This window comes from Mandrillus leucophaeus, unplaced genomic scaffold (genome assembly GCF_000951045.1).
Source record: "Mandrillus leucophaeus isolate KB7577 unplaced genomic scaffold, Mleu.le_1.0 Scaffold305, whole genome shotgun sequence".
In the NCBI taxonomy this organism is placed as follows: Eukaryota; Metazoa; Chordata; class Mammalia; order Primates; family Cercopithecidae; genus Mandrillus; species Mandrillus leucophaeus.
In genome coordinates, this window is record NW_012103199.1 from 1,316,251 (window position 1) to 1,332,111 (window position 15,861).

The window sequence follows — 15,861 nt, forward strand, 5'->3', positions numbered from 1 at the left end:
TTTTTTTGTGTTTTTTAGTAGAGACGGGGTTTCACCGTGTTAGCCAGGATGGTCTCGATCTCCTGACCTCGTGATCCGCCTGTCTCAGCCTCACAAAGTGCTGAGATTACAGGCTTGAGCCACCGCGCCTGGCCCTAATTTTTGTATTTTTAATAGAGACGGGGTTTCACCATGTTGGTCAGGCTGGTCTCAAACTCCTGACCTCAGGTGATCCACTCGCCTTGACCTCCCAAAATTGTGGGATTACAGGTGTGAGCCACCGCGCCTGGCTAGTCAATCGGATATTCTTATGCAAGAGGAGAACTTGATGTCATGTACAGAAATTAACTCAGGCCAGGCGAGGTGGCTTACTCCTGTAATCCCAGGATTTTGGGAGGCCAAGGTGGGCAGATCACCAGGTCTGGAGATCCAGACCATCCTGGGCAACATGGTGAAACCCCATCGCTACTAAAATGCCAAAAAAAAAAAAAATTTTAGCCAGGTGTGATGGCATGCCCCTGTGGCCCAGCTACTCAGCAGGCTGAGGCAGGGGAATTAGGGGAATTGCTTGAACCCAGGAGATGGAGGTTGCAGTGAGCTGAGATTGCGCCATTGCACTGGAGCAAGGCGACAAGAGCGAGACTCCGTCTCAAAAAAAAAAAAAACCTCATTGGATCATATACCTAAACATAAAACCAAAAATTAGAAAAATTGTTGAGACTTTGAATTAAGCAAACAGCTTTTAGATATGAGATCAAAGATAAAATGCATAAAAGAAAACATTTATAAATTAGATTTGATCAAAATTTAAAACTTCTGCTCTTTAGAAAACACAGAGAATGAAAGACAAACCAGTCCGGCAGAAAATATTAGCAAATGTCTTTTAGGTGACATGTATCCAGAATAGGTAAAGAACTCTCAAAACTCAATTTTGGCTGGGTGCTATGGCTCACACCTGTAATCCCAGCACTTTGGGAGGAGGATTGCTTGAAGCCAGTCGTTCAGTAATCCTGGGCAATAAAGTGAGACCCCTGTCTCTTCAACAAAAACAAAAACAAAAACAAAAACAAAAAAACTTAGTGTCCAGGCACAGTGGCTCACATCTGTAATCCCAGCACTTTGGGAGGCCCAGGCAGGCGGATCACCTGAGGTCAGGAGTTCGAGACCAACCTGGCCAACATGGCGAAACCCCATCTCTACTAAAAATACAAAAATTAGCCAACTGTAGTGGCTTATGCCTGTAATCCCGGCCACTTGGGAGACTGAGGCATGAGAATCACTTGAGGTGGAGGTTGCAGTGAGCCCAAATTGCACCACTGCACTCCAGCCTGGGCGGCTGAGTGAGATTGTCTCCAAAAAAAAAAAATTTAGCCAGGTATGGTGTTGTGTGTCTGTAGTACCAGCTACTTGGGGGGCTGAGGTGGGAGGATCACTTGAGCCCAGGATGTTGAGGCTATAGTGAGTCACGATCACACCACTGTACTCCAGCCTGGAGAACGGAGCGAGACCCTATGTCAGAAAAAAAAAAAAAAAAAAAAAAAAAAAAAAAAAAAAAAAACCAAGAACCAAAAAACAATATTAAGAAAACAGGTAACCCAATCAAAAAGAGGCAAGTGACTTGAACAGACACTTTACCAGAAAAATGTATAGACAGCAATTAAGTACCTGAAAAGTTTAGCCATCAGCGAGATGCAGATTAAAACCACAGCCAAAGCCCCCATTCGAATGGCTGTGATACCTAACGTTGTGGGGGTTTGAGGAGCTGGGACTCTCCACATTGCTGACAGGATGTTGGGAATGTGACCCAGCATAACCATTTTGAAAAGAGTTGTTTTTTTTGTTTGTTTTGTTTTGAATTTGTTTTTAGTTTTCTCGAAATAGGATCTCACTCTGTCTCTTAGGCTGGAGTACAGTGGTGTGATCATAGCTCACTGCATCCATGACCTCCTGGGCTCAAGTGATCCTCTGGCCTCAGCTTCCTAAGTAGTTGGGACTATAGGCATGCACTACCACGCCTGGCTAATTTTTTTTTTTTTTATTGTTGTAGAGACAGGGTCTCACTATGTTGCCCAGGCTGGTCTTCAATTCCTGGGCTCAGGTGATTGTCCTGCCTTGCCCCTGAAAGTGCTCAGATTATAGTCATGAGCCACTGCAGTGGCATTTTCTTGAAATGTTCAGCACACACCTGTAGTACGATCCAGCCATTCCACTCCTAGGAGTCTGCCCAAGAGAAATGAAAGCAGATGTTCTCATACAGACTTGTACATGCAGCAACATGCACAGATGTCAAAGCATCACATCTATCTGATTAGCTCCTCTGTTACACTGGTTGCCACTGCTACCCGTATTTTTGATTTCTGCAAAGGGCCTACTTCACTGACTGAATAGAAAATGGGCAGGTGAGGCAGGAGGTAGTCTTCTGGCCATTACATTTTTTCAGGGCAACACTTTTATACCTGCTTTCATAGCAAGTCATATGTTTAGTAAGTATTTACTGTGTCAGTCATGGTTCTAAGGGCCTTGCATGGATTCTAATGGAATTGTCATAGCATGAGCTGTGGGGACTGTCCCCACTTTCATACCAAAAAATGTAGGCAGAGAGAAGTTAGGAAACCTACTGGAGGCCACCTGGTGAGAAGAGATAGAGTCTGGGTTAGAACCTGGGGCTTCCAACTTTCCCGCCGTGAAGCATCACTCTGCTTCCAGCCAGCAGGGCTGTCAGACATTATTGGTCCTGCTTAAGTGGGTTGGACATGCAAATGCCAATAAAAACATGGAGGTTTTTCTAGGAACAGAATTCTAACCCCCACCCCCCATTTGCTGTTGGAATAGCAAATAGAATTCATTGTAGTTTGCAATAGTAAATGTAAAAACAAATATTATTTTTATATACTGGAGTGCAAATGACATGGCACACAGTAGTCTTTCCCCAAACCTGAGGATTTCCAGGCCCCTTATGAAAGGTGCTTGGAGGCCGGGTGTGGTGGCTCACGCCTGTAATCCCAGCACTTTGGGAGGCTGAGGTGGGCCAATCATGAGGTCAGGAGGTTGAGACCATCCTGGCTAACACGGTGAAACCCTATTTCTAATAAAAATACAAAAAATTTGCAGGGCGTAGTGGCGGGCGCCTGTAGTCCCAGCTACTCAGGAAGCTGAGGCAGAAGAATGACGTGAACCCAGGAGGCGGAGGTTGCAGTGAGCTGAGATCACGCCACTGCACTCCAGCCTGGGGGACAGAGCGAGACTCTGTCTCAAAAAAAAAAAAGGTGCTTGGAGTTTAGCCGCCTCTGTTGTGTGCGCTGCGTGATTGTCAGTTTCCCACCACCTTTCCCTGTTAGATCTGCCTGGTGGATGGATGCCATTCATTTCATGAGACTCCATCCGTTACATATAAAGTTTGGCTTTGAAACAATCACAGGGGTACTTCCTGTTTGGCCTCAACATGTTTGAAGATGTGTATCTATTGAATGATTTCCAATTGTCCTTGTATGTGCTAGATTTTGTGCTCTGCCCTAAAAGCAAAAAGAGGCCATAGGCTAACAGGGTTAGAAAAGGGAGAGCAAAATGGGAGACCAAATGTTTTTTGTGATGCATGAGAAATAATAAGTATTCGGGAGTGTCAGTAACCACCTCCTGGGATTTCGGAGTTCCAGGGGTCGGAGGTAAGCTCTTAGCTGTGCCTCACTGGCTCACCCCTGGCTATTAGATCTCCTCCCCGGAGAATTGCCTTCTGAGGACTTTGTGACCGCACACCGTAGTTCCTGCTCTTCCCCCGGTTGCCAGTGTCTGGTGGGTGAGTGAGCTCACTTGTGACTGGGGCATGAAGGAGATGATCCTAGGGAGTCTCTTAACTTAGTCCAGAAATCCTCCTTCCATTGCTTGCTTTGTCTCCTTTTTCCCTTGAAGTTTATTTGTTAAAGACAGACTAACCAACCTGCCTGGTTGTCTGTGCTGGAGTGTTTCCCAGGCCGTTGTGTAGCACCATTGCCTCCGTGTGGGGTCATTGAACACGCTCCCCTGTCTGCAGGTTCTGGAGCTTTGGTCACATTCACTTTTTTGGTAAGATTACTTTATAGGCACAGGCAAAATCCTGAAGGTATGATTTTAAAAATTGTTACCATTGCAAAAAATAGCACCTCAAACAAGAACAGTTGTGTTATTTTTACCCATCTGTCTTCTGCTCAATTCTTGGCCCTTATTAGCAAGGTCATGTCTAACAACCATGCAAAGCAGCATCCTCCCTGCCCTCCCTGGCACACTTCACCCGTTTGGTGCCTGTGTATGCTCCACGTGGTTACCTGTTAGTCATCTGTCTCCCTCAGACTAGCAGCCAGCCTGGTTCATGCTGCTCAGCACTGTGCCGAGGCGCCACGGTGCCTGTCGTTTTGAAGGGAGGGTCTGCACATGCGCTGCTCTGCAGTTGTGTTAGTGGTCGTGTCCTTTTATCAGTTGTGGTGGTGCCCTGCTCCCCTTATTCTTCACAGTATTGTTCGGAGCGGTGCATAAAGGGAGCAGGGCCTGAGGACTTTCTGTTGCCCTTTGAATTGCCACAGTCTTAATTTTGGAGATTGACCTGGACTTGGGAATGAAAGAAAAATGGAAAAGTGAGTGAAATTGGTTTAAATTCCTCATGCAGACTCCTCTCTCTCAAAATACTGCTTCATCTTGGAGGTGAGCTGTGATCCTTGTGTGGCTGGTCAAATTAGCAAATTTCCTGCCCCTGTGTAAGACACTGGGGCCAGTTTGGACTTCGGAAGTTTAATCACTGTAAGGCTGACAGAGCACTTTCAGATTGGTTGTCTGATTTAATCTTCATTTTAGCCCTGTCATGTAGGTAACACCATTCCTATTTTGAATTAAGCAGATCAGAGTAAAAAACAATTTAAAGCATTATTCTTTGTATGTCGCAGAACCAGAAATTGAAATTATTTTTCAATATCTGTACCCTATTTTGTCATTGGCAAACTTGCAGCCTGAATGTCGTTATTGCTGACTGTGTAATTTGGGGTCCTGCGGGCACCGCTAGACTCTCAGGGGCCCGGATGAGAGGCCTGGGCTGCTGCATTGCCATGAAAGTAGAGGCATTACACGGAGCACATTGCAATGCAAATGTGAAATATTCTGACTTTAAAAATCATGCTAACTAACACTTGACTCACAAAGATGTTGTTCTAAAGTAGGGGCAGATCCCTTCACCTACTTGCTTTTAAGTTATTTAAATCTCTCTGAAAAGGATTTCCAAAACTGAAATTCTAAATAAAAGCCAATGGCAGATATGGGTCATCGGGAAGGATAGACATGAGACCTCAGCAGACCCTGTCTTAGTGGATTAGATGGGCAAGTTCTTGGAGTCAGCACAGCCAGAGCTTAGCCGTGACATTGGCACTGGAGGAGAGGAGCCCAAGCCAGGTAAACCTGATGGTGGGTGTTCTAGAAGGTTTGGGGGACTAAGGATAGTGAAGAGAAAAGCAAAAGCAATAAAATGTAAGTACGACTTTTAAAATTTACATTTATTTTTTAATTTTCAAAGGAAGCTGCGTCAACATTAGGAAGTTTAGTAGAAAAACGTGACTAATAATAAAAATGCTGTTAGTCTTTTTAACTGTCTTTCTTTAAAGTAAGTATATTTTTCTTTTCTTGTTTTTTTTTTTTTTTTTTTAGGCAAGGTCTCACTCCATTTGCCCAGACTGGAGCATAGTGGCGCAGTCACGGCTCGCTTGTAGCCTCAGTTTCCCGGACTCGAGTGGGTTCTCCCACTTTAGCCTCCCAAGTAGCTGGGACTATAGGCGTGTGCCACTACGCCAGCTAATTTTTTGTATTTTTAGTAGAGGCCAGGTTTTCGCCATGTTGTTGCCTACTCTGGTCTTGAACTCCTGGGCTCAAGCTATCTGCCAGCCTCAGCCTCCCAAAGTGCTGGGACTATAGGCATGAGCCACCGCGCCCAGACCTATTTTAATTCTAATAAAGCAGCTAAAATTACTACCTGCGACTGGGTGCGGTGCTTATGCCTGTAATCCCAGCACTTTGGGAGGCCGAGGCAGGCAGATCACTTGAGGTCAGGAGTTCAAGACCAGCCTGGCCAACATGGCGAAACCCTGTCTCTACTAAAAATACAAAAATTAGGCAGGTGTGGTGGTGCATGCTTGTAATCCCAGCTACTTGGGAAGCTGAGGTAGGAGAATCGCTTGAACCCAGGAGGCGGAGGTTGCAGTGAGCTGAGATCGCGCCATTTCACTCCAGCCTGGGCCACAGAGCTAGACTCAGTCTCAAATAAAATAACTATATGCAAATTTATATTGTTTTTCACTTAGTATATAGTAAGCGTTTTCCCAAATTATTACTCTCTCCATTATTGTTCTTAGCGATATGTTACAGTTCTTCCAGTAACTATTTAGAGACAAGATCTTGCTGTGTTGCCCAGATTGGAGTGCAGTGGTGCTATCATAGCTCACTGCAGCCTTGAACTCCTGGGCTCAAGCGATCTTCCCACCTCAGCCTCCCAACTAGGTAGGACTACAGGCACGTTCCACCATACCCAGCTAATTGCATCAAGTAACTTTCTGTTTGAGATGAAGCCTCACTCTGTCACCCAGGCTGGAGTGCAGTAGCATGATCTCCACTCACTGCAGCCTCCGCCTCCGGGTTCAAGTCATTCTCCCACCTCAGCCTCCCGAGTAGCTGGGATTACAGGCACACGTCACCACACCTGGCTAATTTTTGTATTTTTTAGTAGAAATGGGGTTTTGCCACGTTGGCCAGGCTGGTCTCGAACTCCTAACCTCAGGTGATCCACCTGCCTGAGCCTCTCAAAGTGCTGGGATTACAGGTATGAGCCATTGCACCTGGCTGCATCAAGTAACTTTAAAAAGTTAACTTTAGGCTGGGTGTGGTAGCTCAAGCATTAGATTAGAGTCTAGCACTTTGGGTGGCCTAGGCAGGAGGATGCCTTGAAGCCAAGAGTTTGAGACCAGCCCAGGCAACATAGCAAGGCCTTGTCTCTACCAAAAATTTCAAAAATAGCTGGGTGTAATGGGTGGTGTCTGCTTCTAGTCCTGGCTACTCTGGAGGCTAAGGTAGAAGGATGGCTTGAACTTCAGTGAGCTATGATTGTGCCACTCACTCCAGCCTGGGCAACAGTGTGAGACCCTCACAGGCATTTTTTTAAAGATGTTACTTTAACTTATTTTATTTAAACTGAAGAGTATAAAAAAAAATTTTTTTTAATCTTTCTTGATTCTAAGACCCCAGATTAGCCTCTGTTAACTTTGTGTGTTGGTGTGTAGGGGGGTTAGTAAGCAAACTGTATTTGAAGAATAATGAGAAGAATAAAAGCTGCTCACCTGTTTCTCTGTCTCCAAAAACACCACATCTGATGTGTCTAGAAAAAAGATAGCGGGCCGGGTGTGGTAGCTCACGCCTGTAATCCCAGCACTTTGGGAGGCCAAGGCGGGTGTATCACCTGAGGCCAGGAGTTCGAGACCAGCCTGGCCAACATGATGAAACCCCGTCTCTACTAAAAATGCAAAAAATTAGCCAGGCGTGGTGGCGCATGCCTGTAATCCCAGCTACTCGGGAGGCTGAGGCAGGAGATGAATCGCTTGAACTCAGGAGGCGGAGGTTACAGTGAGCCAGCACTGCGCCACCGCACTGTAGCCTGAGCAACAAGAATGAAATTCCATCTCAGAAAAAAAAAAAAAAAAAAGGTTGGCTTGCTCTGGCATTGGTGTTTGTCCTTTTTGTTCACACAAAAGCATCATGCTTTGTATTCTTGTTCCATTTTTGTTTCGTTCACTGTCTTCATGGTAAAGATGAACTAAGAGCCACTGGGAAGGCTGTTAGTTTATGTGAATCAGAAGGTTGCTTCCCTTAAGTTCTCTCTTCCTGGCACCTGGTGCTCTTGCAGCCCATGGGGAATGTGGTGGCCACGCTTTCTCATCTCTCCTGCCTTATCCCATCAGCCATTCACTGTGCCTGAACTGCTGCACAGGGTGTCCGTGGGGCGTGTCCACATTACAAAAAGATGGTACTGATCATTGAGTTTATCTCCAAAATTTTTTTTTAATTTGATTTTAGAAAATACATTTTTAGGCTGGGCATGGTGACTCATACCTATAACCCCAGCATTTGAGAGGCCGAGGCGGGCAGATCGCCTGAGGTCAGGAGTTCCTTACCAGCCTGGCCAACGTGGTGAAACCCCGGCTCTACTAAAAATACAAAAATTAGGCGAGCGTGGTAGCATGCACCCGTAATTCCAGCTACTAGGGAGGCTGAGGCAAAATAATCACTTGAACCTGGGAGGCAGAGGTTGCAGTGGGCCGAGATTGCGTCACTGCTGCACTCCAGCCTGGGTGATAAGAGCAAAACTCCATCTCAAAAAAGAAAAGAAAATATATATCTTTATCCTGGAGACTAGAGAATGTAATTTAAGAGAAAAATTGAAATGCCTGACAATAGATTTCTCTTATCACTTCTGTATGTGGATTGAAGAGGATCTTACCAGGAAATTTATTTTTATTGCTAACAAAAATAGGAGAGTGTGTGTGCGCGTGCGTGCGTGTGTGTGTACAGCGTTTTGCCATATTGCCCAGGCTGGTCGCAAACTGCTGGGTTCAAGCAGTCCTCCCAACTTGACCTGCTAAAGTCTTGGGATTATAGGTCACCATGCCCAGCCAGGAATACACTTTTTTAAAAAAATTGACAAACATAGGTTTTGAGTCTCTTAATTGAAACTCAAATGTCGGCACAGGAGAGAGTATAATAATTTCTGCTATTAACTGTGAAAAAGAAGTCCATCTGGTTGTGTTCTCTTTTCATGGGACTAAAGATTAAAGTTAGCAGGTTTTGGTGTTACTACTGAAATTTTGTGAGGTCACAAAGTTATATTGAGTTCATTTTAAAGATACTTAGATTTTTGGTAAATTTGTTTCTCTAGTCTCAAGACACATAGCTGGGTGATGGTTGTGTACATATTCTTGTATAATACGTGAAAAGAACATCTAATTAAAAGCAGTATATAAGATTTCAGGAGTTATCCCACCTAATGATGGAATTTGGGCCTTTAAACCCCCACCCACCACCCTCCAGCCACAAGGAACATCTTTTTTTTTTTTTGCGACAGAGTTTTGTTGTTGTTGCCCAGGCTGGAGTGCAATGGCGAGATCTCGGCTCACTGCAACCTCCACCTCCCAGGTTCAAGCGATTCTCCTGCCTCAGCATCTCGAGTAGCTGGGATTACAGGAATGCACCACCACACCCGGCTAATTTTTGTATTTTTAGTAGAGATGGGGTTTCGCCACGTTAACCATGCTGGTCTCAAACTCCTGACCTCAGATGATCCACCCTCCGCAGCCTCCCAAAGTGCTGGGATTACAGGCGTGAGCTACCGCCCCCAGCCGGAACATCATTTTTGAGGCATCTCAGAACATGCTTTTCTGTTTCCCCAGATCCCAGGAGTTTGTTGTTTTTAGACCCATATATAAAAATTAGCTTTACTTTTTAGTGTTTAAAGTAGGATCAGAAACTGTGTGTTAACTAAAGCAGTTTAATTCAGGGTACTTCATAACGTTAACTTGTTTTCTTCATGTTGATTTTGGAAGGAATTCTGTAAAATTGTGTACATAATATAACATGATCATGTGTGAAATACAAGTGAGTAGTGTCAGGGCATGCAGAAAGAATGCAAGGCAGAAGGCATCCAAACAGAATCCATTTGAGACGCTACTCATATTGTCCTGGCACTCTTACTGTTCCACACATTAACATTCATAAGTTGTAGTCCTTAGAATTTATATGTGAAAATCAGGGAGAGAATTAACCAGTCTTATCACTTAAGAATAAACTGCCCTTGAGGTGTGACCTTGTCCATACCTAATTCCAGTGATGCTCCATGTGTGCAGGGAAGACTAAGGTATTTTCCCTTAGTGAAGTTTTCCTCGTGATTAAAACATCAGTTTAAAATAATGCCTTTAGAAACACCTGTTTGGTCAGAAATCTTTCTGACACTGTGTTGCTGTGCACCCTGCCTCCCCAGAGAGCGGTGGCAGCAGGACGCCTGGTCTGCATGCTCATGTCATGGTGCTTGCCTTGCAGGCCTTTCTTGTTCGTGGATTGTAGACATCAAGTATCTATACCGTAGGTCATTCGAATTCCTTTATGCACACTAGGAAAGTTTAAACTGGAAACTGTGACGGCTGAACTTCTTAGGTCATCGGATAATTTCCCACAGGTGGGTTTTAATCTCAAGAAAATAACTGCTGTCAATTAAATTTTGATGTATATTATATTAACCTTTTGACTTTTACACAAAAGTTATAATGGTAAAATTGATCCTCTGTGTAATTTATGTAGGAAATTGAAGTGCTTGCATAAGCAGTACTTGCATATGAGAGCTAATTGTAAGGGATTAAAGACATTAGCAACTGTATCCTCAGCTTTGTTATACTTCAGTCATACTTAACGATTAACAGCCAAGATCTTGGTCAGAAACACAGCCTCCATTTATGACATTCTCTTGGGAAAATAAGTCTGTTGTTTAACAAGGTGAGTTAGTTTTTACTCTGATTTCAGGAATATTGTCTAACATGACTAGGGCGAACAGGCAGGGCGGCTTGCACTGAGCCTGATTTAGCCTGTACCTGTAAGGATTAAGGTGTTGTTTCTGAGCCTCCTGGGACCCCACGGCTCACCTGGGTGGGAGAGTGGGTTGTCCCTGAGCCAAAAAACTGCTGGACGCCACCCTGTGTGCTCTTAGGTTTGCCATGCGAGCATCCTGACAGCTTTTGACCAGTAGCGGTTCATGATTACTGAGATGAGGTGGCTTTGAGATTCTTGGTTGCCAGGTTGCCACTGACCCCCATTCCATGAAGTAACTTCCTCTAGGTCTTCATGTGATAGCTATCCTAAATATCAGGTTTTATTTTTTTTATTTTGAGATGAAGTCTCGCTCTGTCACCAAGACCGGAATGCAGTGGTGTGATCTTGGCTCACTGCAACCTCTGCCTCCCATGTTCAAACAATTCTTCTACCTCTGCCTCCCAAGTGCACCACCACGCCCAGCTAATTTTCGTATTTTTAGTGGAGACAGGGTTTCACCGTGCTAGCCAGGATGGTCTCGAACTCCTGACCTCATGAACTGCCCGCCTCAGCCTCTCAAAGTGCTGGGATTATAGGCTTGAGCCACCGTGCCCACCTTAAACTTTCAATTTACTTTTCTAACCTGCTTCCTTAAATTATTCAACAGTTGTTTATTGTTTGTGCTTGTCTTTCTGTTTCAGATCTCACATTCTTGGAGGTGGCATCGAAGAGCACTAAGATCAGAAGATGAGTGAGCTTGACCAGTTACGGCAGGAGGCCGAGCAACTTAAGAACCAGATTCGAGTATGTAGTTGTGTGTGCTTGGTTTTATTAATCGTTTGAGTTTTAGGTTAGCTGTTACTTGTTTTAGGAAAAATGATTTACAGGATGACTTGTTCTGTGTTTTATATTGAAATTGAATCTTAGTTGGCCCGGGATGTACTAATTATAGATCTAGATACTTGGCCTAGTACATTGTTTTCGGGATTTTGCTTTCTGTATACAGTTTGTTATTTGAATATACACCAGATGTCTCTATAGAATTTATAAGTGTCTTTTGCATTTTTTATCATAACCTTGAAAATTTGTTTGTTATACTCTGGGCCACTGATCAGTCTGTGGTATCTGCCTCCCTCTCCTGAATATTGGGACTATTGACAGCAGAAATCTTGCTTAAAAATAAGAGTATTAACGACAATAAAAAAAAAGTATTTCAGGTATATCTGATGTATTTTTTTCCTAATTTTGAAAGCAGATCTTCCCTAGCGGTGATGATTGGAATCTACAGCTTCTGATAGACTACTAGATGGAGCAGATATATCTAAATCCAAGATAGCGGCTGGGTACAGGGGCTCACGCCTGGAATCCCAGTGGTTTGGGAGCCTTAGGCGGGCAGATCACTTGAGGTCGGGAGTTTGAGACCAGCTGGGGCAACATAGTGAAACCCCATCTCTACAAGAAATATAAACATCAGCCGGGTGTGGCGGTGTGGCCTGTGGTCCCAGCTCCTCGGGAGGCCGAGGTCAGAGAACCACTTGAACCCGGGAAGCGGAGGTGCCAGTGAGTCGATGGCGCCACTGCACTCCAGCCTGGGCGACAGAGCAAGACGCTGAAAAATAACAAAAATTGAAGATAAAAACAACCATGTGTAAATCAACTGCACTGTGAAAAGAATACCTTTCACAGAATTCTGAAACATTAAATTTCAGTCTGTGATTGATACAGGATGTTAAGTTGCAGAGTTCATAAACTTTTTTTTGAGAGAGTTTTGCTCTGTTGTGCCCAGGCTGGAGTGCAGTGGCGCTATCTCTTCTCACTGCAACCTCTGCCTCCTGGGTTCAAACAATTCTCTTGCCTCATAACTTTCTGAAAAGTGAGGAACAGTAGGTCTAAATGGAATTCCTTCTGCTCCTACTTTTGTGAAGCAGTACTTCTAGTAAATATTTTATAGAGAAACAATTAATGCAAGTATATATTTCCTTTCTGAAACCGCTGATGTGAAGAGTAAGAGAAAAAGAGGCAGACTTCTCAGGAAAAACCAGGTCTTCAGTATGTTTTTAGGTTTTGTCCATTTGATGTAAGAGCTTTCTCTTATTCTTTTTATTTATTTATTTATTTATTTTTTGAGACGGAGTTTCGCTGTCGCCCAGGCTGGAGTGCAGTGGCGTGATCTCAACTCACTGCAAGCTCCGCCTCCCGGGTTCACGCCATTCTCCTGCCTTGGCCTCCTGAGGAGCTGGGACTATAGGCGCCCGCCACCACACCCGGCTAATTTTTTGTACTTTTAGTAGAGATGTGGTTTCACCACATTAGCCAGGATGGTCTCGATCTCCTGACCTTGCGATCCGCCCGCCTCAGCCTCCCAAAGTGCTGGGATTATAGGCGTGAGCCACCATGCATGGCCTAGAAATCAGAATTTTAAAGTTTATCCTGAAAATGTCTTAAATAGTAGTGTGATTTGGCCTATTTGAAGATATTTCATTTTTCTGACAGCAGTAAGTTGTTCACAAATAGTGGACTTGGATCTATTCATAGCAGATGGAAAGAGCTTGTATGGCACAGGTGCAAGACACCCAAATTTTTAAAATTAAGGCCAAAAGGAGCTGTTGCACCTCCTCCCGAGGTTTGGGCCCTGTCACATTGTGAATTCCCCAAGGCCTTCTTGCACAGGGGGCTCCCTCTTGGGCTGGCACGAATGTCACGTGACATTCCCCACATGCTCTTGTTGCCACATAAAAAATGTAAAAAGAGGCCGGGCACGGTGGCTCACGCCTGTAATCCCAGCACTTTGGGAGGCTGAGGCAGGTAGATCACGAGGTCAGGAGATCAAGACGATCCTGGCTAACACAGTGAAACCCCGTCTCTACTAAAAGAAAAATTAGCCAGGCGTGGTGGTGGTGGGCGCCTATAGTCCCAACTACTTGGGAGGCTGAGGCAGGGAATAGCGTGAACCTGGGAAGTGGAGCTTGCAGTGAGCCAAGATTGCGCCACTGCACACTGCAGTCTGGGAGACAGAGCAAGACTCCGTCTCAAAAAAAAAAAAAAAAAGTAAAAGGAGATATGGCCGTGCACCGTGACTCATGCCTTTAATTCCAGTACTTTGGGAGGCCAAGACAAGAGGATTGCATGAGCCCAAAAGTTTGAGACGATCCTGTGTAAGGTAGGAAGACCCTGTCTCTTTAAAAAGAATAAAAAGAAAGGAAACAGAAACAGGTGGAATTAACCCTAACAAGGTTTTTTTGGTTTTTTGTTTGTGTGTTTTGAGACAGGGTCTCTGTCAGTCATCCAAGCTGGAGAGCAGTGGTGCGATTACAGCTCACTACAGTCTCCCGAGTAGCTGGGACTACAGGAGCATGCTGCCACACCTGGCTGATTTTTTTTATTTTTGTAGAGACAGAGTCCACCATGTTGCCCAGGCTGGTCTTGAACTCCTGGGCTCAAGGGATCTTCCTGCCTCGGTGTCCCAAAGTGCTGGCAGGTGTGAACCACCACGCCTGACCCAACAAATTTTATCTAAGGCAATATATCTAAAATATTATTATTCAATATGTAATTAATACATTTTAATTGAAATATTTGACAGAGTTTTTCTCCCAATTTTTCTGGTTCCATTTCCTGTGCTCAGCAGCCACATGCAGCTCATGGCCCCCGTAGCGGGACATTCACTAGAAGAGGCGCCTAGCTGCTTTGTCTCTGAAGTGCCAGGAACCAGGAACCACGCTGTGTTAGTTCCTTTGCACAAGACAGGGACAGCAGCAGCTGGTGAAGTCGTTTTACCCCAAATGGTAAAGGAAGACTTATTTTTAAAATGTAGAACATTTTTTCCTGATTGCCCAAAGAATACACGCTTGTTGAAGAATGCAGAGCATAGTGAATCAAACAAGAAATTGTAGATGATTCTAAAAGGGGTTGTTTTCTTTCTTAGATTCGTTTTTCAGTCAAGAGACCCTTAAAGGATCTTGCATGCTCCTTTTGATTATTATTGAGGAATCACAGGCTCTCAAAGGGATGCTGAGTAAAACATGATGTGCCTTAAAATACACAGAGTAGCTGATGGAGTAAGAAAAGCTCCGCAGGATGCACAGGTGTAGATGTGTTCTGGAGCGGCATGCCAGCCAGTGCGAGGGAGCAGGGTCCATTCATGTGAGACGCAGCTGCACTGGATGCCTGGTCCAAAACATTCAGCGACTCCACGCTGAGCAGGGCCCAGGCTTTAATTTAGGATGAAACCCCAAAGTAAGTGTGTTACTGTGTCATTTGACATAAATCCAAAAAGGATGAGAAATCAACTGATAAATGGCTTGGATATGTTCATCTCTGGTTTAAGTGGACATCATAATATGTATCTGCAGGAGTCCATTAAACTGGAAATTAATCTGAAAGAACCTGAAGATTTTATTCTTTGTTAAGCAGTTACAGAGCTTGTTTCCATTGAAAGACTTCTTCCTACAGTTTTAAAAGTTGAAGGTGTCTGTTCTCCAGAGTGCTGCACTCAGTTACATAAGCTGGTTATTGGCTAAAATAAAGACTAAATTGAAGTTATCTGTATTTTGTTTTTACAGTAGTTTTTCCTTCTGTTTAACAGTAGCATCACCACAGTCTGTTACACTGTACCTTAAGAAACTCATTTTAGTCTTTGAACACTAACCAGGGGGAGGTTGCTTAAATCTCATGTTTTATTTTCTCCGTTTTAAATTTTCTTATGATGTTTTAAAATCAAAGGCTATAACATCAACAAGAATGGTATTCAAAAACAAATATTAAACTCGGTACTTACCAGGTAACATTCATTGACAAAAAGGCTTTTGCTGCTCTAAGTATTTTTCATCCCCCTTACTCCAAATGTTACTGCTTGCATAGAAATACTCGATTTTTTGTGTGTCTTAATTATAAGCAGAATAACCAATAAGAGCTTAACTAAAGATGAATTTGGAATGTATAAATTTGTATATTTATAATAATCTCAATGTATTTCCTTTTTTTTTTTGAAACAGAGTCTGGCTCTGTCACCCGGGCTGGAGTACAATGGTGTGATCTCAGCTCACTGCAACCTCCACCTCCCGGGTTCAAGTGATTCTCCTGCCTCAGCCTCCCCAAATAGCTACGATTACAGGTGCCAGCCACCATGCCTGGTTAATTTTTGTATTTTTAGTAGGGATGGGGTTTCACCATGTTGGCCAGGCTTGAACTCCTGACCTCAGGTGATCCATCCACCTTGGCCCCCTAAAGTGTTGGGAATACAGGCATAAGCCACTGCGCCTGACCAATATATTTCCATATTATCAGTTTGTTTTTTTGTTTTTTTTTTTT

The 15,861-nt window shown here is 44.0% G+C and overlaps 1 protein-coding gene across 2 annotated transcripts in view; it reads left to right on the forward strand.

The window, feature by feature from the left end:
* Positions 1 to 15,861, forward strand: part of GNB1 (guanine nucleotide binding protein (G protein), beta polypeptide 1) — an 86,824-nt gene that overhangs the window by 28,687 nt on the left and 42,276 nt on the right. For both annotated transcript variants that reach the window (XM_011987230.1, XM_011987231.1), the window contains one exon: positions 11,253 to 11,355. In XM_011987230.1, the coding sequence (XP_011842620.1) occupies positions 11,299 to 11,355 (57 nt within the window). In that variant the 5' untranslated portion in view covers positions 11,253 to 11,298. The remainder of the gene's footprint in view (positions 1 to 11,252; positions 11,356 to 15,861) is intronic.